This window comes from Drosophila suzukii, chromosome 3, assembly GCF_043229965.1.
Source record: "Drosophila suzukii chromosome 3, CBGP_Dsuzu_IsoJpt1.0, whole genome shotgun sequence".
NCBI lineage: Eukaryota > Metazoa > Arthropoda > Insecta > Diptera > Drosophilidae > Drosophila > Drosophila suzukii.
Window position 1 is genome coordinate 15,107,506 of NC_092082.1, and position 23,636 is coordinate 15,131,141.

Here is a 23,636-nt window from a genome sequence, read left to right on the forward strand (position 1 = left end):
CCGCAAACTTTTTTTTGCGTAGCTTCCTCTACATTCTTCCGAATTATTGTAGATGTTGTTCTTGGATTTTGCAAGACTGTAGACACAATTTTTCGTTCCTCGCGTGGTGTTAGAATCTTTGGCCTTCCAGAATTCCCGTGATTTGCAGCTAATTCTCCAGTATTTAGGTATTTTTTGATCACACTATGTATTGTGGAAGGTGATTTGCCAATAATTCTACCGATTTCACGATAACTTTTATTCTCCAAATGTAATTTTAATATAGATTTTCGCAAATCAAGCGATAAATCTTGACCTCTGCCCATTTTGTCTAATCTTATCAAGAGACGCGCCGAAAGTAACCGAAAAACTGAAGAAAAAGCACACCGAAGCCTGATCTGAACTAATTCCAAGAAAAGTACCAAAAGAAGTCGGCGATTACCGTTGCATTCAGAAATATAAGTCGAAAAATAAGAAATGTCCGAATAATTTTTGTGCAGCATTTTGAGCAGTTTTTTCGCTTTCCTTTCCATATTTTCGTGTGTAATACAAAAAAAAAATATTATTTAATATAAATGTATTAAGAAAATAACTGTTTCCATGATACGTAGAAAAAAAAGTTGCTAAAATTACGAAAGTTTAAATAAATAAACCATTAAACTTGCTCATAGAGAGTGTCCGAATAAATGTTGTGCTGACTGTACGTTTATGGCAAAAAATAAACTGAAGAGACGAGGCCCCCGAAAGTAGGCAACACTTTCTGTCGGCACTTTTTCCCAAAGCGACGTCCCCAAAATGTAGGCAACACTTTTTGTGGACACCTCCTGGTGTTAATACACATACATTTAGATAAATAAATGTATATTTATATATTTAGGTGTTTTTTTGGGCGGTCGGAAGGCGTGTGAAAGTGGTCAACATAATTGCCGTAAATGATAGGGTGGACGTGAACTGGGTGATCCAAGGACACTAACTGCATTGTCTAAAGTTGTCCGCCTCGAAAGTTGTTTGTAAAAAATTTCATTTTAAACTTTTCGCCCAGATGTTTGTGTTGCTTTTATTTTTCTTCTTGTTGCCTCGCCTTGTTATTTCATCGCTTCCAGAGACACTCAATTTCGGTTTCAATTTTTAAGATTTTTCACAGTTTTCTTCTGTAATTTTTTTGCTGTTTTGTGGTTCAGGGAAAAGTTCTTGCTGAACTTTTTTATATTTCTTGGGTATTTATTTTGTCACAAATATTTATTTTGTATTTTACTTTAAGGTAAACAGTTTTCGGTAGCAAAAGTTTTACTTTTTTTCACGGCGTTCTTAAGATTTTGCAGCACATAATTAATATTGGTTTTTATTTGCCTGCATGCAAAATGATTCTAAATAAATTATAACAAACAACATAGAGTTGAGTGCTCACATAAAATATGAATTAATCTGCCTTTTTGCCCTGCATTCGCAATTTATTTTCGTTTTGCTAAAATTTAATGGCTGTGGTGCCAAACCAATTTTGTGGCAATTAGTGGTTAATGCATAAAATATGAAATTTCGTTCATCAATTGGATTTTAATAAGCTTAATTTTTGGTTTGACTTCCAAATGGTACAGAAAATAGAGTTTTAAATTGCATCCAATTAGATGTGGATAAATCAAACAGGTGAATATTTTGTAAAAACATATTTGGTAGTGGTCAATATTCACCTGGGAGTGCTTTAGTTGATAAGTTTACAATGCGGGAAAATTAATTTCACTCTTGAACAATTTGTTGGTGCACTCCACGAGACCAATTAAGGCGGAAAGCCAACCATGTTAATGGATTTTAAAACTTCTCAACAAGACAGCCCTCTTCAGAAAGCATTTCACACTTTCGCCTCATCAAAACCTCATATTTCTTTAAGCAATCTCGGAAAGTAAAACTCATTTTCTGGCTTAATTAAATGTACCCTGTGATCCGCACATTTCCAGGTTAAGCAGATGCCGCATTATGCAAAGTGCCAGAGCTGGCTTTTGAGCCACAAAAAACGAGAATGTTGCAGCGGCTGGAGGATGTTGCACCTGGCAGCCAGATTCTCGGCCACATTAAGAGCAATCTCAGAGCCCAAGGACCAAAGGACTCCTTTAAGCCCAAGCCAAGCCCCAAAACAAGACACTCTATGTGCAGGTTATTTTCAAAAAAATAAACTTTTCGACACTCAAAGGTTTTTACCCGCATCCCAAGTTGCCATGGTCTTATAAAAGTGGGTGGGTGCCTAAAGTTTCTTTCGAAATTTCGGCACCGAACTAACTGAAAGAACTTTTGTAATTACGTAATTATGAAGGTCGAGCGGTAAACTTTCGCCTGGCAATTGGGAAAACAAATCGAAAACACAACTGAAATTGAAGTACATTAATTAATTGGTATACCTATATAATATATTTTAGATTTTCGCCACCAAGGTGACTTTAAGTCGGCGGCCAAATAATCCCACTAAGAAGCTCATTATGCCAGCCATGTTTAATTTATGCATTTCACATTCGAATACCTCTGTCGGCGCACACGCGTGTGTAAATATCTGTCGGCCAAGTTTGGGCAAAATATTAGCATTTCCATTTGTGTGGCTTAATTACCGCCAGTAAACATGAACACGGGCTTTCCCGCCCCAGACAGGCTTTTAATTTGCCAAATCCATTCCCACATCATCAACTATGCATTAGGATATGCCGGACTTGGATTGAGATTGGGATTCGAATTCAGACTTACCCGGAATTGGAGCGAGGGTCCACTTCGGGCCAACTCAGCCGCCGTTTGCAGAAGGCCAGCGGGGGACGGGGCGGCGGATCCGGTTGGTGCAGCGGCGAGTTTCGCTGCCTAAAGGATCCGGTGCGGGGCGGGGCCAGGCATTCCAGCGCCCTCGACTGGCGACGCGACTGGGGCGTGCCCCCTCCGGAGGCGGAAGTCGAGGGACTGCCGGGTCCGCCAGAACCACCTGGAATTTTTGGATACCCTTTTGGCGGAAAAGGAAGGGGTAAAAGCATGAGCAAATTGCAGGAATTAACTTAAAGCCGGTGAACAACAAGCAATTGTTGGGGCTTAAAAAAATATATAAGCTCTGTATATTCCATTAACATCTAACTTATAAAGCTTTTAGGCTTTGAATACATTTTAAACTTAATCTGCTTATTAATGGTCATGCAACGCATTATATTTTTGATATTTACCAATAAGCAAATTCATTTATATAAACTAAATAAATTTATTTATTAAATTCATAGACTTATGCAAATAAATGCTTAAAAATGTATAAAGCACTTAAAATCAAATTATAAAGATTAAACTTTTAACATCTAATGAAAAAGAAAAAGTGTATCTTTGTTATACAATAGATTTCAGTATTAACTGGTTCAATAACAAACTTTGAACGTAATAAGCTTGTTTAAGCTCATATCGATTAACAATCTATTTGAATTATTAATTATAGAATATTCTTTAAATAGATAAGATAAGCCATTAGTTATAATAAATTACGAGTAACAGTTTTTTTTTATTTATCATTTTTATACGTTGTTAGAATATTTTTAGCACTTTTGCAGGACTAAAAGCTAGGCAACATATAGAAAAAGAAGCCTGATCTTTCTTTTTCTTTGTCTAACACCCTAATTCCATAAACTTTCTTTACAAAAGAAAATTGAATTGTTCTAAGTCATACAAGAAGTTGGTATGTGGAAACTATTCTCCCCTGTGCTATTTCCCATAATTTCCAAAACATGCAAATATCTGTGGAGTACAGGTTGATGATGGCTCCCACGAAGGTGAGGTGGGTAGCGAACAGTACAGTACAGTCAAAGTCAATGTGGTGCCGTGTGGTTCCGTGTGGTGCAGTGGTCCGTGCTCAAGGCAACGGCATCGAGAACCGCAGCCCGCAACCTTGACATGCATCTGTGTGGCTCCTGCGGATCCTACATCTGGTCCTGTTGCCACTCCTGGCTCCCAAGGACCACGACTACGACCAGCAGGCACAGAAGCCCCGCTCAGAGTGCCTGTGGTGCGGGGCTTGGGATGGAAATAGCTAACCATTACTGTGGCTTCGGAAAGAAAGCTTTTTTTGGCCAAGTAGCAGAGAGCAGCCAGGACTGAATGCAGTCAAAAAACTACGAGTAAAAGCTAAAAAAACGAAAGCGAATATGCACAGAAATTTCGGTTCTGTTCGGTTTAAAAGTGTGCACAAAGCGTAAAGTCAAAGTTGGTCTGTAATGGGTAGAGGCGCTTACACGTTGATGGCTTTTTGCTAAAAAGAACTCCCTGTTGGCCAGCAAAAACCACTCGTTCGTGGCTCGTGCAACAAGATAAGCCAATTTCAATTTTGATTCAAATGCTGCCCAAGACGCTGAATCAAAATCCCAACCAAATGCCAAGTCAATGTCGTTGAAGATGGCGAGATGGTGATGGCTAAGGCGGAAAACTGGAAAGTTCTGGATAAGGCGGTTTGTGGCCAGGACACGCTGCTGCGTCTTGACATTTAAATGTGTTTGCATTTGCCAACTACGTTGGAAACAACAACCTCGAACATCGTTTAGCTTGGCAAACAAGTTTTGCATAGCCAAACGGAGCCAAAGCGGAAACGAAGCCGCACAAGAAGTCACATATGCATGTTGATTGCTTTCGCTCCGCCAGAGATGCTACACTGGGAAAATAAGTGCACCAAAAGGGAAGATTAAGTAAGGAAATATGTTAATAAATCTAATTTATCAAACAAAAATAACTTAGTAAATCCGAAAAAAAACGTTCTTATACTACATTTTGTATTAATTAAAGAATTGTTTGGTAAAAAAACAACGAAATTTCATTATATACTTAAACAATCAACAAAATGGAACTATTTTCATCATAACCTCAATAAATCAACCAAATTTATTAGCCTATATATGTTATTTCAAACGAAGATTTGGTTGGTGAAGAAACAGAAATATTGTACTACATACTATCTTATATTTTTGTCGGTGTGGTGATGTTAGGCTAATTTAAAAAGTGTAGATCTAAAAATTTTATTTCAGCTTATATTGCATATCATCTTCCAATCCTGAGTCCCTGAATTGTATTTCTTTGTGTAGCATTCACTATCCTCCATCCCGAACCAACAGGCACCCCATTGCGGTGGTTTTGTCTGCACATTTGTTGATCCATATGCGAGAGACGTTGCCCCAAAAAACATTCGGCGATTGGCAAACTTTGGGCGCATTTGGTGGCTGGCAAGACATGTAATGTAATTTTCATATTGAGACCCGATGACGATAGCGTCTGGCGGATTCAATAAACTTTTCCATGTTTACCATCTCTGCGGCACGCATACGCAAACAAATTGTTTTAGGCCAAGTTATGGCGGCTGATGGAAAGTGAAAGTAAAAGTCAAGTCGTAGCCGACTTAAAGGTGAGTGGTACTTTTTATATGCATTTCCATTCCATGTTTACTCGATACGTCCCGGGGGCTAAAACCACATCGGAAAACTCCATTAGCAACTTAATTAGGGGCAAGTCTGTTTTTGGATTCCAGCCAACCCATTCCCTTTATCTGCGAGGACGTGACCTTTGGCAAAGAGTTTATCGCGTTAAGGCTTTTACATAGAAAACAAAGTTTCTATAAAAAATAAGACAAGGTAGAAAATCAAAATCTTTTTTAATCGGGAACTGGCTTAATAACAAAATTGCTTTAATAGTTTGAAGTAAGAGTTAACTGAATTGAATTACATTAAGTTTCGCATGTTAATTAAATTTTAAAATGTTAATTAAACGCAGATGTGTTTCTGATAACGAAGTGTATAAGTCGTTGTAATAATATAATTTAAAGTACTTCATTTATTGATTTTATACGACTGCAATAATAAGTATCCCAACCCTAACTATACATTTAATTAAATAATAATTAGGAACGGGCAGTTGTATTAAAATATAAAATGTAATACCCAAAAGTCAGTGAAAATGTTTGCATATTTCAAAGTATTTAAAATATATATATACATATATTTTGAATCTAAACTTTAATTCGTTTAACATTTAAGTTTTACTGTTTACTTAAGCACTAGAAAAATGATTAATATTATATATAATCCTATTTCCAAATTTAAGATAGCAAGCCTAATAGATTTAAATAAAATTTTGCTTAGTGTTTGTAGGTAAGACAACAAAAATACCAAATCCGAAATAGAACTCACCCAGTAATGGATTGGTCGCATTTGGATTGCCGATTACCACGCCTCCGGAGGGGTAATTAGTGCCGCCCCCGGAAGTTGCCACCACGCCGGTGGGCGGGGCGGGCGTGCCATATACGCCCAGTCCGCTGCCAATGCTCGCTTGTTGCTGCAAGGGGGCGTGTCCATGTTGCTGCTGCTGCTGTTGTTGCTGCTGCTGTTGCAACAGCAACTGCTGCTGCTGCTGCTGCTGCGGAAGTGACTGCTGCTGCTGCAATTGCTGCTGCGGAAACGGCACCTGCTGCTGCTGCTGCTGCTGCGGACCGGAAACGAGGCCGCCAGGTGTGGCGCCTCCGATCCCCGACTGCTGCTCACTCGACTCCTGCCGCGAAAGCGAGAAGCGTCGGTTGCCAAGGCCCAAACTGGAGATGCCACTTGTTACATATTGCTGCATGGAGCTGAGGAAACTCATGGCGGCATCTGGCTTTTTCTTATCTGCCTCGCTGGTGTAATTGGCTCAAGTTGTTGTTTCTCTTTTTGCCCCTCGTCTTTTTGTGAAATTAATCACTTGGAAACTTGCGACCGGGATTTGCCTACCCAATTCGTTATGTTTTTTGGCCCGATTATAAATTGGTCCAGACTCTCGGCGTTTTCTTATCAAGGCTCTGCAAGGATAAAGACAAAACGAAATGTTTGTTTAAGGTGAAACTTTTGCCAACCGCTGGAGAATTGTTTTCTGCTATTTTTGGCAATAATTGAATTTCGGCACGGACTTAAGCCGATGCCAAAAAAGGGGGGAGTGGGTATGGAATTATGTGTGTATGTAAACATTTTCTTGTTCAGATTAAAATCAATTACAAGACACAAAAGCTGGACGAGATACTCTTCGTTTGCCTTTTTTGACGTGGCATACTTTGTAGCGCTGGAATCTCATCGGAACCAAGCAAAAAATTAATTAAGACAACTTGCTTGGCACTTTTATAGCCACTGCATTCTAGGACTCTAGGACTCTCAATCCCCCAATTCCCCATGCTTTTTTATTTGTCTTTGATTCGTTTCGTTTCGTTTCGTCAGCAATTTTGTTGACTTTGCACCCCAACTCCTGTTTGCTCAACCAAATTCTGTACAAATATCGAGGGGAAAAAGGCGATTGCATTTAGGCATTGGTTCAGTCTATACAAATATACAACATCGATTGATTGGCGGGTCGTTTTGCTCACTTGAAGGCCTGGCTCTTAATTAAATTTCTTTTGAAGTACGCCCGGGTACCACTGTCCTAATTAACGTTTAATCAGCTGAGCCTAATGAGCCATTTTTGGGCTCATGGCTAATCGATCTGCATGAATAATTGGGGAAAACACACACAAACTCACATCCACGGTTACCTGACCGAGTTTTCCTGGCCCATAAATTAGGCTCTGTATAGTTTGTGCCCAAAAACACTAATAATAATAATTGCACGAGCAAAAATAAACGCTGGACCAAGCAGAAAAGCAGTTAACTAATTACTTTCCCGGGTTTTGGCAATCATTTATGGATGAGCAAATCGGCTGGCAAATTGCAAATTGAACTTCAGTTTTGGTCCTGGTTTCATTTTGGCCATTCAAACGTGACGGGCTTAGCTGTCCGTCTTTTCGTTCGCTAAAATCACCATGGAAATGTAGCCGGATAAAAGCTCTTGGGTCATTTTGATTTGGGCAAAAGAAGATTAAACTTGACAGAAAAGTGTAGGGAATTAAAGGATTTGATTCTTGCCAAATAAAGTACTTGTTAGAAAAATTATGATTTTGTGAATCCTTTTCCATTGAATTATTTTGGTTTTAAATCTAAGATCAAATATCACGTTACTTAAACATTGAAATTAAAATACCTTAGAACTAGGGTCATAACTTCTTTAACTAATATTATGATAATAACATTAATTAAAATAATATTTATATTCTGCAGGCGTTATGGCACTTTTAAAAGTGCTATAAAGCCCACCATAAAAGTTTCATTACGCCCTGCACATTTAAAGAGATTTTTATCCATTTATCATTCAGCATTCCAGTATCTATCTGATAAGTCACGCCCAAAAGGAAATACTCGACAATTGTCAACATGTTCACTTTCGTCATACGAATAAAACTGATTAAATTCAGAACATTATTGTGGCTGGTAACACGCAGGATAGTGTAGTTAAGTACTCTCGGGAACAATGAACGGCATTATGTGCTGTGCTGAGTGGCTTTAAATGCCATAAAGGCAATGCGGGGCCCGAACCAGTGCCAGGATATGGCCTTAAATGGCCAGCAGTCATAGCAACTGGAACTACAGTTGGCAAACAATTCGCATCCAGCAAAAACAATGGCCAAAACAGCAATGATTGCGATGTGTAAGCCACTGCGTTCGTGGGCGTAATCAGCGCATTCATGCATGGGTTTTCTTTCTCTCCCTGTCTCTTTCTAACCAATATACCCCTCTCTTTTTAGTCCGGTTTAGCTTTAGCATGTTATCCTGCTTACTGGTGCCATAATTAGCGGACTCCGAAAATAATTTGCAAACCATTTCTGTTATCTCGTTGTAGATATGTGTGGTTCATTTTATTTGGTTAGTGTTTTGTTTTCGAAAACGCTAAAAATAAATCAACCCACACAAAAGTTGATTTATATGGTGCACGTAAATTTGCCATTAGGCGACAGACAAATGTATTGCAATTAAATGAAATGGAAGCGGTGCCACAACGGCAACAGCTGTCCACCACCTTGGGAACATATGTGTATGTGCTGGAAAAGGGGCATAAATACGCAGCCAACTTAGACTTTAATTAAGATTAATTAGTCGCTGGCCAAGCAGCGGGCAGCGGAAAGTGCCATATGTGAGTTACTACGAGGACTACGTACACAGGAAGTCATTATACTGCCGATATAAGTTATCCCTTCCCTAGAAAAAACCACAAAGAAACCTGCTAAAGTGGAATTATTATTACATTTGAGGGTTGTTAAGTGTTTTCTTAAACAATGTTCGGTATAAGCACAATACTTAATCTGGGTGTTTTATTTTCTACGATTAGAAAAATTGTGGTAAACAGCTTTATTTAAAAGAAAACTTCTGATTTTTTTAAACATTAATTAGTAAATATTTGAATATTTTGTAGATAGTTAAATAATTAAATAATCATACGTTTAGACCAATTTTGATCACTTTCAGACCATCTTAAAAACGATTTAATTTTGTAAGAATATTTCTTAAAGGTTTACATCTAGTCTTTGGATCTATAAAAAAATATAATAATTACATAGATGAAAAAAATTGCCTAAATCTTTATTTTTCGACCACCTACTGGTTTTTCCAGTGTACTAGTGTATGCCATAAAGGAAGGCCACAAGCAATTTCCTCGTCGCTGTTGCTTCAATCTATTTAGTTTTTATTAATGATTGCGCATACGGCATGTGGGCCAATGAGTAGGGTGTTCTGCGTGGGTGGTATGCTTGAGTGTGTGCCGAGGGCAACCCTTGTTCGAAAAAGTTTTCGCTGCTCGCGGGGGAAAAACTAAATTAAATGTGGATTGCACTAATGTGACTTCCCGAATATTTCGAAGAGCTGTCACAACAGCGGCCTCTTCATCAACTTGCAGTAATTATCGTTTTTTCTGCTTCAAAATGAACTGAGACGAGGGTCTAGCTGACTGTTCCACATTCGAGTCAATTTAAGGCACATTTTATAAGCTGATTTGGTTACCATGCATAATTTAAAAGCATTTCTTGTGCCCACCCACCTGTGCAAACAATTCTGCGGTAGGAAGTTGCACGCAAAAAAGTTGCGAAGTCCAAATAGAAGGCGCAAAATTGAAAAACAAATCTTAACAATCGCCAAGAAGAATTTGAGATACTCTAGCAAAAGTTTTAAGTCTTGTAATCCTTCAAGGAAAAATGATAAATAAGTCTTAATAAGGTTTCTTTGAACAAAAATATCTTGATGAAGAATATAAATTTAGGGTGTTTTAAATATTAATGTTTCCACGAAAAGTATCACAAAGCCACAAGGCTAAAAATAAGCTTGGGACAAAAACGCAGAAACCCCAAAGGGAACGGAATTCGCGCACACACAAAAAAAAAGCAATTGTAAGGCAATTTCAAAGGCAAAATTATTATGTCGCTTTATGTCATTTTTTTTAGCAAAAGCCAAGTTTTTCACAGGCAACTGGCAGATGAATGTGTTGCAAAAAGTGGTGGAAACAGAAATTCGTGATGTTTTGGAGGTGGAAATGGGGATTTTAGGGTGCACGATGGTACGTGAAAATGACAAAGCAGCTGCTCAACAACAAACGGCAACGCATGCTCTGGCATAAAATTTATTTTCACTCCTGGCTCAACATGATATGTGGCTTTAAATATCTGCAAAAAATGAAGGAACGAAAGAAAAGCCAGCAAACCGGCATAAAAATAAAGCAGAGAAAGAACTCGTTTACATTGCGGCAGATATTCCAGATTCGACATCTCAAAAGGCAAAAATTGCCAGGGGTTGGGCCCATAAAAAACCGAGCTTAACAAATGTGCGGCATTCAAATGTCTTCTTTTTAGTTGGGCGTTGTGTGTGTGTGAGTGGGCGTGGAAAAACATAAATTACTTTACGCACGGGCTGCCAGGAAAACTCAGGGAGCGAAACGGGCCAAACAATGTAGCAATTGTGACCAAATATAATTTAATTGCCACCAGCAACTGTGGCAACCAGTCAGGTTAATAACAACCAATAATGGTAATAATCACGGCCGTGGCAGCGGTAACAAGTGCCAGTAACTACCACACTGTGCTACAAAAATATCTTTTCAAAAGTGGTTTCTAAGGGATTATTGTATATTTTTTGAACAATACCTTTTTTTCTAGATTTAACTTGCTTGTTTGGATCCCGATTTAGACGTGGGAAGCCTCTATGAGTTTTTGGTGGAATTCCCTAATGTTTTAAATTCAATTACACAATTTTTAACCCATTTTCATTTCCGATTTTTCAATAATACCAACGGTTTTCAGAATGGGAACCCAAAACTGCACTTATAGATTCCATAACTTGAGTTATTGGATTCCGAGTTTGATGTGGGATACCTCTTTGAGTTTGTGGTGTAATTCCCTAACGATCTACGTTCAAAGATTTCTTTTTAAAGGGGGTCACAATTTTGACCCATTTTCATGTCCGATTTTTCCTTAAATCCTATGGCTTCCAAAGCGGGAACTCAAAATTGCACTTCTAGATTCCATAACTTGAGTTATTGAATTCCGATTTTGATGTGGGATACCTCTATGAGTTTGTGGTGTAATTCCCTAACGATCTACGTTCAAACATTTTTTTTAGAAGGGGGTCACATTTTTAACCCATTTTCATGTTCGATTTTTCCGTAATTCCTATGGCTTCCAGAACTGGAACCCAAAACTGCACTTCTAGATTCCATAACATGACTTATTAGACTCCGATTTTGATGTGGTATACCTCTATGAGTTTGTGGTGGAATTCCCTAATGATCTACGTTCAAACATTTCTTTTAAAAGGGGGTCACATTTTTAACCCATTTTCATGTTCGATTTTTCCGTAATTCCGTAATGACTTCCAGAACGGGAACCCAAAGCTGCACTTCTAGATTCCATAACTTGAGTTATTGGATTCCGATTGTGATGTGGTATACCTCTATGAGTTTTTGGTGGAATTCCCTAATGATCTACATCCAAAGATTTCTTTTAAAAGGGGGTCACAATTTTGACCCATTTTTATGTCCGATTTTTCCGTAAATCCTATGGCTTTCAGAACCGGACCCCAAAACTGCACTTCTAGATTCCATAACTTGGGTAATTCGATTCCGATTTTGATGTGGGATACCTCTATGAGTTTGTGGTGGAATTCCCTAATGATCTACATTTAACGATTTCTTTTAAAAGGGGGTTACAATTTTGACCCATTTTCATGTCCGATTTTTCCGTAAATCCTATGGCTTCCAGAACGGGAACCCAAAAATACACTTATAAATTCCATAACTTGAGTTATTGGATTCCGATTTTGATGTGGTATACCTCTATGAGTTTGTGGTGGAATTCCATAATGATCTACATTCAAAGATTTCTGTTAAAGGGGGGTCACAATTTTGACCCATTTTCATGTCCGATTTTTCCGTAAATCCTATGGCTTCCTGTACGGGAACCCAAAACTGCACTTCTAGATTCCATAACTTGAGTTATTGGATTCCGATTTTGATGTGGTATACCTCTATGAGTTTGCGGTGAAATTCCCTAATGATCTACATTCAAAGATTTCTTTTAAAAGGAGGTCACAATTTTGACCCATTTTCATGTCCGATTTTTCCGTAAATCCTATGGCTCCCAGAACGGGAACCCAAAACTGCACTTCCAGATTCCATAACTTGAGTTATTGGATTCCGATTTTGATGTGGTATACCTCTATGAGTTTGTGGTGGAATTCCCTAGCGATCTACATTCAAAGATTTCTTTTAAAAGGAGGTCACAATTTTGACCCATTTTCATGTCCGATTTTTCCGTAAATCCTATGGCTTCCAGAACGGGAACCCAAAACTGCACTTCTAAATTCCATAACTTAAGTTATTGGATTCCGATTTTGATGTGGGATACCTCTTTGAGTTTGTGGTGGAATTCCCTAGTGATCTACATTCAAAGATTTCTTTTTAAAGGGGGTCACAATTTTGACCCATTTTCATGTCCGATTTTTCCGTAAATCCTATGGCTTCCAGAACGGGAACCCAAAACTGCACTTCTAGATTCCATAACTTGAGTTATTGGAATCCAATTTTGATGTGGGATACCTCTATGAGTTTGTGGTGGAATTCCCTAATGATCTGCATTAAAAATTCATTTTCAAAGGCGGTCAAATTTTTAACCCATTTTCGATTTTTCCGCAATTCCAATGGCTTCCAGAATGGGAACCCATAACTACACTTCAAGATTCCATAACTTGAGCTAATGGAAACCGATTCTGCAACTATTATAACTTCACAACCTGGTAAGACTCACCGCGCTGTTCGTGATTATTAACAAAATTTTCCTCAATAGTTTTTGTACGGTACAAATCCTCTGTGGCTCAGTTTCCTTTTTTTGCTAAGGGAGTGCCAGTAATGCAGACATTGAAAGCTGATGCGATAAGCATGAATTGCGTTAAACATGATGCGAAAAAATTGCATCTACCGCAAAACCAGGGGACGGGATTCTGTGTCCGCCCACAGGGATTTCTCGTTTTTCCGCTTCATCAGTATTGGCATCATCATCATCATCATCACCATAAATCACAAAAAAGTGCAGCATGTGCATCGCTTTCCACACTCTCCATTCCGTTGGCCGTTCTTTGTTTGCTTTGGCAATTTGTAGTCAGCATGTTGCCGGGCCGAAAAGCAAGGACTCGGCTCTATTTCTCTGTCAAATGCAATAAACCGGAGATCCTTTTGTGTGGCCACTACAAGATGTGTCGGGCGAACAACTACAACTATGGCTGCCCAGGACAATGGGCCAAGGGGCCATGAGTAATGGGCACCGAGCATGCAAAAGTGCCGAACTGAGGGCCCCGAGAAGGTGGAAAAGTTGCCTTTGATAAATGCGCCCAAGAAGGGTCACCTGCCTTGTGCAGCTGTCTGGTAAATTGCTTAATTTGTTAAAGCTCAAACAGGGCAAGAAAACACAAACACACACGCATATGCACACACGCACTGGCACAACAGGGCGTATGGGCAATTTGCGCAAATGCAACAGAAATTCAATTAACTTTCTGGATTTGCGGCTATTAATTACAGGGGCTGCCTTCAAAAACGCTGCACTTATGGCGTCTGCAAGATATTCGCATTGATTAAGTTGCCAGCAGAATTACCATGTCAGGGCTAAATCCTTGGGGGAATCCTGCTAATTAGCCAGCCAGGGAGAAAATCAACATAAGAGCTTAGACTCAAGTCTTGAGTGCTCACAACTTTGCAGAAAGTTAAATGCAAGGTGTTTTTGTGTGCCAACAGAGATCTAATTAAATATTACTCGCATTCCAATCAAAATTTCCATATGAAGGGTGGGTATTACCCATCCTGCTTCATCCTGTATCTCTGGGGCCCATGGAATGTCCAATTAAAACTATCAAATTACGCATATGCCTAGCGAGGCGTAACCAGCCTGCCTAATTAGACGCAGGTCTTGAGCAGCTCTCAAATAAGCCATCTCTCAATTTACACACAAGAAAAAGTATAAGTAATACTGATACTTGATGTATTACTAAGTGTTTGCTTCAGGATGAGGTTAAGGTTTCAAAAGGTTTAGGCTAAAATTTTAAACACAGTTAATTGAGTGTTTTAAAAAATTGTATACAGTTTTGCGCATATATTTAATGTTCTTTTCTTAAAACATAAATTACTAGAGCTTTAAAAAATGTATAAAGGTGTCCAAAAGTATGCATTGAGTTAATACATAGAGCAACCGATTTAAAAAATATTGTTGCATACTTTTTGACACTTTTATGTCAAGTCTCAAAACCGGTGTAACTTTTGTGATACAGATAAATATAATTACATTAGAAAACAGTATACAGCATCAATGAAGAAATGCGCAAATGTAAAAAACATTATAAAAACCAAATTTTTTTTTAATGTTTGTCTAATTAGGAAATGAATATCATTTGTTAGAATTTCTTTCTCTGTGCCCATACTCACAAGGGACACTCGATCCGTTCGTGGACTATATTTGCGGTGGCGCAAAAATGTTTTCGGCAATGAAGAATGTCGCACAGGAAATTGGAGGCGCGTCTCACACATACGCATGCATAATTAATGTGCTTGGTGTGGGCGGATGTGTGTGTTCTATTCCGCCTAATTGTGAAGCGTGGCCAAACCACCAAGTGGGTGAATCACACACACTGTACACACTCGCCGAGTCATCGTTTAATTGTCGCCTTTGACATTGCAACAATTTCAAAGTGGCTGCCGCTCGATCACCCCCACCACACAGCCTTTGTTCGTCTTAATTACAAATTCCAAGCATGCCTGGCTCATTCAAAATCGATGGCCCAATTACGCCTTATTCTTGATACTTGTTTTGCCCAAAAACTCAGTACAAACTTTCGATAAACTCCTTATGCTGTTAATTAATGCACAGATTGGCTGAATGCTGCGGAGTAATGGCCATGCAACTTTAAACAGCTTTCGGCTTTGATTACACTAAGTTTGTAACACAGTGTTATTAAATCCATCTTTCCTAGATGAGAATTCTCTTATTTTAGGATGAAGATTGAGTAAGTAATTTTGAGAAATGAAAGTTACTTCAATAATACTTTTTTAAGGAATCTTTTATTAATGATTTTAAAAATAATTAATATACCCATATCTTCTGGTGGAGAATTCTATAATTTAAGTTCAAGTCTTGAGACTTTAAAAATTAGACATCTAATCTAAGAGACTTAAATAGCACTATTTTAAAGAAATGAATAAAAGTAGGGTTTGTTAAAATTATTTTTGATTTCATTTAAATTCAAATCTAACCAATTTGATAATATTATTCCAGTTTTATTAATTTGCTCTCTATGAAAACTGGAGTACTTGTTTAATTATTATAAGTTTAAAAAAATATATTTCCTTGATACCGATTTTATATGATGTAGTTATAGAATAAATCCTGAACAAAAATAGCATTATATTGTTCTTTTTTCAATTTTGATTTGGTTTTTTTTACGTTTACAGCTTTACGACCCACTAAAACATTTTCGGTAATCCTGTTTAATTGTATTTTAAAATAACAGGTCGTTAAGGGTTTGGTGACCCTGTGACCCCACAATTTCGCCCTCTCCTGGTTTTAAGAATCCCTATATCTTAACGGTGTTCGCTGAACTTGAAAGTCACCTTGCCTTGCCGTTGTTTGATGCGTTTTTTGACGCCAATCAAAGCCACGGGGAGTGCTAATGTCTTGGATAGGGGGATCCTGATCCCCATTCCCTGTACTCCATAATAATGCGTATGTGAGTGTCTGGGGGCGCTTTGTTTGGCTTTGACATGTCAAACAGCGAACAACAAAAGCAGGGGGCCAGCGAACAAACGAAGACGTTGCAACAGCACCAGCAGATTGAGCTTCCAGAGCTCAACATTGTTGCAAATTACAAGTAAATCCAAAACGGCTCAATGCACAACATCCTTTCGGGGGATGGCGTTTGGGGATGGGTATCGAAGGGGTAGATGACAGACTGTGGGGATGCGACGAAGATGGGTTATGGTTCTGCCAGACGTTCAATGTTTCCAACTCGTTGGCCCGGCTTTAAGTTCATTTTTACTGGGTTAGCAAGGACCATCATAAAAATTGCTTTTCAGCTTCTGTTCTTTTCTGTATTTTTTCTCCATTGGCCTTTATGCCGACCGGGTTTATTGTTTGCTTTCATTGCGCTTTGTATTACAACCCCCTGCTTTCTCACCCCCCATTACAAAGTCTGCAATTAAGGGCGCCGCAGCTTATTTACGGACTTCGCCGGCGAACGCGGCGTATGCGCAATGCACACGTTGTATGGGGCAATGAAAATGTATTTTTGTACTGCATATTCACGCTTTTGTTTGCTTAAATGCTCCGTAATTAAAACGTGTTGGGGCCAGTTGCTCCGCCAAAGTACAGGATGGTATTTTTCGCAAACAGAGCGGAATTTTCGTTAAGGTCGGGTCCATTCCGCCTGGGAAAATTCCAGCTTGTTTTAAGTTGGAAACTGGTTTCAAAACAATGTTTATTTTACATTTTCGTGTGGGAAACTCTTTAAATTAATTAATTACACCTAGCAAACTTTTTAATGCAATTTGCGTACATATACAAGAACTTATGAATGGCTTTTATAATTTTTTGTATGGTATTGCGTTTTGTTGTCAGTTGTCGTATATTATAAAGTTTAATGTTGTATTCTTTAACTAAGAACTACAGATTTTGTAATATAACAACTTGGGTTACTAGCTTAAAGTTCGTTTAAATATACTATGATGCAACTAAAGCAAACTTTATATTATTTTAAAAAGGGATCATCTATTTGTATTTAAATTAATTAATATAGATGAAATTCGATTCAAGTGTAATTCCCTTGACCATTTCTGCGACAAACCATTAGCCGATTGGCTGCGAAATTCCACTTAAAGCTGGGCTTGGTTCGTTCACAAGTAATCTGCATTTCATTCCCCATCTTTTTATGATTTATTTTCCCGACCTCATATACATTTTTCATTATTCTGTATTCCGTATATATATTGGCCATGTATTTTTATGTGACGAAATGCCTGATGGCATTCGGTTGCCACGGCGACGTCAACAGAACGTTAAGCGGGATTAGGAACGCCGCTTTGCGCTTTTGTTTTTCGAATGTCGCCAACATCATCAACAAGGTGACATAAGAGCAGTGAGCAAATAAAAAAAGGCACAAGATTGTGCCACCCAAGCCTTACCATACCATCCCATACCCGACATTTGCACATCTTAACGTGGCCATATTTTGCATATGGCTTTAATGGCGGCTTAGCGGCGTAAAAATAGCAAAAGAGGATAAAACGTGGGTGGAAACAAGGCCAAGACAAAGGGGATACTGGCACAAAGTAGCTCTTGTGCCGACAGCATTGTTGTCTGGATGCCACACGCTCCTCGAGGCGGCCAAAATGCGCAGGAAACTTCGGGTGAAGCCGGTGGAAAGTTAAGATGCTGAGGCAGGCAGGCCGACAAAATGGGTTAAGAGGCACGGGGGAGACAGCAATTGCTACTGTCAGCTGAGCAAAGTTTTTAATTAAAATAACCGAGCAATAAAACAGCCCAACAAAACACACACAAACACACTGAGAGGGGGTGGAGTAAAAAGGGGACCCTGTTAAATGGCAAATTAGCAGCGAAAATTTCTCCTGGTCACATGCATTACGTATACGCCATGAGGGCCGTGTCCTGCGACGCAATTAAAATTTAACAGCACCCCGACGCCATTCCGTTTGCTATTTCTCATTTCTTATTTTTGTTACTCGCACAGGATGCTCTTTGAATATTTATTGTGGTGTAAAGGTCAATGCTATGGCCTTGAACCCTTTTGCCCACTATCCTCGCTGAAAGAGACCACTTGAAGGTCTAGAGTTTGCCTCGTTTTCACGCTTGGTCAGACACAATAGCTAAGCAGCAGCGGGGGCTCATTAAAAAAACATAAATCAAACCGCACTGGCGGCCTGCAGTTAAAAGCCATCCATCCCAAAGAGCATTGCATAATGAAAATTCTCCAAGTGAAAACAAGAATTCAAAAGTAAATTGAAATTGCCCGACTAAACTTGGATTTAGCTGAGAGAGTGTGAGGCGGAAAAATAAAAAATTCACAGCTTGTCAGGGAAAAGTAGGGGAAAGTAGAAGAAAGTATGAGAAAGGAAAAGGCAAACTGTGATGATGCGTTGGCGTGCGGTTCGCAGCTCTGCAGCAAGATTGATTGATGACATGACGTCAATTTGCCTGAGCCACTCAGTCTCCGGTGGAGTAGAGTAGTCCCTGGAACTCTGAGACACCCCCAGATACCCAACTCCCCTAGTTCCAAGTATGCAAAGGGGCCCAACCACCGGGGGCGTGACCAGCGACATGGGCCCGACAATGGCCATGACGATGAAAAGACAATGAAAAAGGCATTAAAACTGCGGTCAGACCGAGCTGAAAAAATATATATTATCATACTGGATAGTATGAGGGATGATGTGCCACTTGGGGGCGTTCTTGTGGTGCATGTTATGGTCTGTTTGTGGGCGTGGCGGTTGGAAATAATAATAAACACAACGCAAAAGCCCATAGAGCAACCGAAGTTTAGGTGTTGTTTTAATGACGTAGGTTAGAAAACATTAAATGACCAAAATAAAACATCTAAAGCGATTTTAGGATGATGGTTTTAAAGGCTCTATACGAGTACCAATGTTTTTTAAAACCTTTCTTGATCAAAATTAACTTAAATTTTCCTTACACAACTATAAAATTTAAATATATTTTTAAGACCAAATTAGCTGTTGTTTTATTTTTTTACATTGGAGTTTTTTTTAATGTGGGAAGTAGTTTTGAAATTGAAGAAAACTTAAGGTTAGAATATGAGAACTAAAATGATTACCATTGCAAATATAAGTATGAGTTTAATGTATGAAAATTCTAATGTAGTTTTATTTACATTTCATCCAGTGTTGAATCATCAAAAACAGTACTGCCATTTAGTAGGAAAGAGTAAACTAAATTTTCGATGAATTAATGTTGATCCTTTAATTTCTCCCTTCTAATGAGATAATTCCATCGGACTCCCCATTTTCCTGTCCATTGCCAGCAATCATTATAATAACGACTATTCTGCCGTTTATTATCTGCCTAGGCTAGCGTTATGCATGATTAATAAAGTTGTTATTGTTGGCTGGCAGTTTTCATCCCGGGTCTGCCATCAAAATTATGCATAATTGGTGTCACTGTCATCCCACAGTCACATCCCATCCCACACTCACATCCCAGCGGACAGGGATTCGGGACTCGGAATCTCGGGGACCAGACCATCGCAACCCAGCGGCGGTTGCTACCTCAATTTAAAACAAAAACATTTAGCAGCAGAACAGACAGATTCCTGCGGGTGTTTAATAAACATTTTTCCAACCCATACACACACCTGCAAAAATTATGCAAAAATAAATTAAAGTTTCATGTGGGCAGTGTTTTGGGTTTTCCAGGGACCAAGCAAAAGAAAAAACAAGGAAACACATTAAATGGTAAACAAAAATGTAGGGATAAAAATGAAATTTTAAACACCTACCGGAGGCGCAAACAAGTCGATGGCAATAGAAATGGGGCATCACCAGAGCAACAGCCTGAGTCTGAGTCTCGTTGAGCTGTCCTTGCTGAGGACTTCTCGTCTACTACATCATGTTGGCATGCCGGGCACGTCCTCTAATGCTGCGACTGCAAAGATAAAAGCCAACAAAATAAAGCATAAAAATCGGCCCGGCAATTACTTCAAGTGATGGCTTTCTAATTTAGGGCTTAATTTGTGTGGATTTAAGGCGCGGCGCGGTAGCAAATATTTTTTTAAGCCCAGCCATCAAATTGTGCCGAGATACACAGGTAAGGAATTCGCAACACTTTATGGTCGCACAGCAAAATGCCGGCCAAAAATACCGTGATGCCCTTAAGGCACGTTACGTATACGCCCCCAATGACATGTACATAAATTTAATGCTAGAAATGCTCAGCTCGACACGACTCGACCCTGTCTGTGGATCCGCTTTCGTGGGTGTTATTTTGGTCCTTTTTTGCCCGGCACTAACACACTCACACTCACCCTCACACACACAAACACCCTCTCATTCGTTGTCGTCGCCGTAACATTTCCGCTTTAGGTTGCATGAGTATCCGTTTCCGCTCGCTGAGACCACGCACTTAGACCGGTCCGCTATTCGTGTCCAAAAATAAAGTAAATTAGAGTGCGCGACTCTCCGGTTCGAGTTCGTTTTTTATCCCATTAATTGTGTTTGCCTGTTTTAGATTGAGGGTGCTCCTTTAAGGGCTCCCAAAATCCATGTTTGATTGCCCTGAGAAGTGGAAAGGGTGGTGGTGTGATAGGATCTTATTCTGGGATTGGCGAGATTGGAATTCGGTGATTCGATGATTGGCCGTTTGACTGAAGGCACTGGATTTCAATGCGGGAAATTGTGCGAATACTCAACGAAATTCCCAGACAATTGCGATTTATTCAATTCTATTATGCTTTCAGCATAGCACTTTAAAACAATTGGTAAATATTAAATCATCAATTTCGAATCAATATTAAATCTCCGAGAAAATATAATCAAATAAATGGACATTCAATCTACAAATTGTTATAGATGGAAGTGCAGGCTAAATAAATGTTTTCATATTCATTCTGAATTGGCATTGGGCATTAAAACTTCAATAAATATTAATATCTTTAACTATACATATACAGATTGGTGAAAAAAAGGATTTTAAATCGGAATAAAATATACAAAAGAATAAATAAAGAATTAGCTATTACTGATATTAAACAAAATCTTCAAAAATTAAGGTACTCATACTTATCATAATCAAAATAATATTTTCGTTCTTTAAAGCCTGAAAGACAATTCGACCAGTCAAAATGCATTTAGTTTTCTGTTCAAAATGTATCTTTCCTTAAATTAATTAGTGTTTGTATGCATTTTGCCACTTTAAAGCAAGCAATTCGCTTAAGAAATTTTAATTTCCCGATGACCCATATAAGTCTGTTATTTAATTGACTTTCCCAAATCAAATCAAGCATTAAATAGAGCTTGCTGTGTAAATATTTATGGCCAGGCTAAGCTGTCTGGATGTCCTTTTAATATCCGCATCACAATACTGTCAGAGTTCGGACTTAAAGCTGCTTTTGTCCTTGGCGAGAAGCGTTTTGAATTGGCAACTGAAAGTCAAATCAAAGCCACAGGCAGTGCCGGCATGGCACAAAACACAAATGCACGTCAACAATGTGAGTTGCTGTTGTTCCCTGGGATGATGTTGCTGTTGTGGATGTGGATGTTGCTGGTGTAGATGTTGCTGTTGCTGCTGCTGCTGTGGATGTTGCTGTTGCGTCAGGCAATTGCACATGCCAAAACGAATGTGGAACGGCCAAAGAAGCTCTGCAGGACAGCCAACCTGCAGGGCAGTTAAAATAGATAGCCCATTGACCATTTCTCCCCATCCTGGGGGCCTTTTGGGCCATCAAGTGTGGCAACAATGCAAATGAAAATGTGCAACGCAGCCACGCTCCAAAACGACACGACTGTCAAAGTGATGACCATCCTTTTACGGGGCTGCCTTTTTGCCGATGCCATCGCCATCGCCATCGCCGATGGCCATGTGCCACTGCCAGCTGTATTTGCACTAAAAGCTTTTGTTAATGGTCGCGTCAATATTTTGCCATGCTTTAATAACACCGAAAACGTTGCGAAACCGGAGAACCGAAAACGGAAATCGGAAATCGGAAAATGGGAAAAAGAAGCCAACCAACACTAAATTCACTTTCTGCATTTGACGAATGGAATCGAATACAAATATGAATGTAACCCAAGCCAAAAAAAAAAACAGAAGAGGAAACAGCAAAAAAAAACCACATAAATTCATTTGCCATGCTAACCCTTTTTCCAGGGTCATACATACATTTTTTGGCAACATCTAACCGAGTTACCTCGCACCGCTGCCTTTTCACTTTTCCGACTTTCCCAGCCAGCATTTACACAATATAAACTTTACACGTACAATCATCGCACATACGGAAGGCAAACATTCGCACATACATTTTGAATGGCCAGGATAGAAGAGTTCTTGGCATTTCGGGCACGTAAAACATCAACGCATAAATACAAAAAAAGAAAACATGGACCTTGCGCCCAGAAAGTTGAGGCTGTCGAACAGCCGGGAAAGAAATGGCATTTTCCGATCAAAAGACAACACAATGTGCCGCGAATGCGATGTCAAGTCGCCTCCTCAACATGTTGAGCTGAACACGTAGATGGGTGACTGATTGGTCTACAAGGATACAAGGACGCAAGGATGCGGAGTGCATCCGATTGGAACTGGTTCGGGACTCCAGACTACAGACGATTGAGGAATCATTGAACTGCAGAACAGATTGAAATTACACAGCCATGGGAGTAGTTTTTAAGATCTGGTTCTTTTCTGTTTGAATTTAGGAAAAGATATAAGATTACTTTACACATTTATTCTACATTTTATAGGGATATACGTATTTTTATTTACTTTGTATATTTATTCTTTACTTGATTGGGATGTCAGTAATTTTCTTTTCTTTTATATATTAAATTAACGCCTTTTGTAAGGGGATACAATTTTAGAGAGTTTAAATCAAAGTCTTTTGTATTTTATTTCGTGAAATCAAACAAATTTTATTTAGAAGGTTTATTTGTTTCAGTAAAATATGTTATCTTTCCTGCTAGAACTAATATATTGACAACATTTTGACAATAAAATTTGTGTCTGGAATACATTTAAGTCAGAATACTCATCTGATAAAGAGTTTAAGTTGAAGACCTGATATTCCTTTAACAAAACTAGCCAATAATTGTATTAGGCTGTCAACTTCTTGGATATGGCCCATAAAATCCTTGGTAAATCCCTTTAGACATTTTGCCTTCCACCTGTTTTACTTTTGCTCTTGTGGGCCTATGGCATATGTCAATATTTAAAGCATCTTCGTGAGCCTACCTTTGTTGGTTATCCTCTTTAGAAGGTTTTCCCTTTCGTTTTTGTTTTGCAGTTTGCTACGCTTTCGGAAAATTCAATTTGTTATAACTTGAAAATTTCATTTTTCGTTATGTAAATGCGCTTGAAAATAAAGGAACACATGACCAGGCCCAAAAAACATGGATGAGGTGTGGCCAAAGAGCCAAGGAGTTGGTGCCGCAGAAAAGCAATTTGTGGCAGCTTAAATGTCAATGGGATTCATCCACGATTTCTCGGTTATGGCAAACAGCATTAGTTGTTGTTGCCACCAAGT

At 38.9% G+C, this 23,636-nt stretch overlaps 1 protein-coding gene across 3 annotated transcripts in view; it reads right to left on the bottom strand.

Moving 5' to 3' along the window:
- Nucleotides 1-23,636, bottom strand: part of unc-13-4A (BAI1 associated protein 3) — a 56,919-nt gene that overhangs the window by 16,586 nt on the left and 16,697 nt on the right. For 2 of the 3 annotated variants that reach the window (XM_036815666.3, XM_036815665.3), the window contains exons 3-5: nucleotides 19,902-20,047; nucleotides 6,153-6,793; nucleotides 2,707-2,950 (exon numbers count right to left, since the gene is read on the bottom strand). In XM_036815666.3, the coding sequence (XP_036671561.3) occupies nucleotides 2,707-2,950; nucleotides 6,153-6,600 (692 nt within the window). In that variant the 5' untranslated portion in view covers nucleotides 6,601-6,793; nucleotides 19,902-20,047. The remainder of the gene's footprint in view (nucleotides 1-2,706; nucleotides 2,951-6,152; nucleotides 6,794-19,901; nucleotides 20,048-23,636) is intronic. The other variant, XM_065864103.2, reaches the window with a different exon arrangement.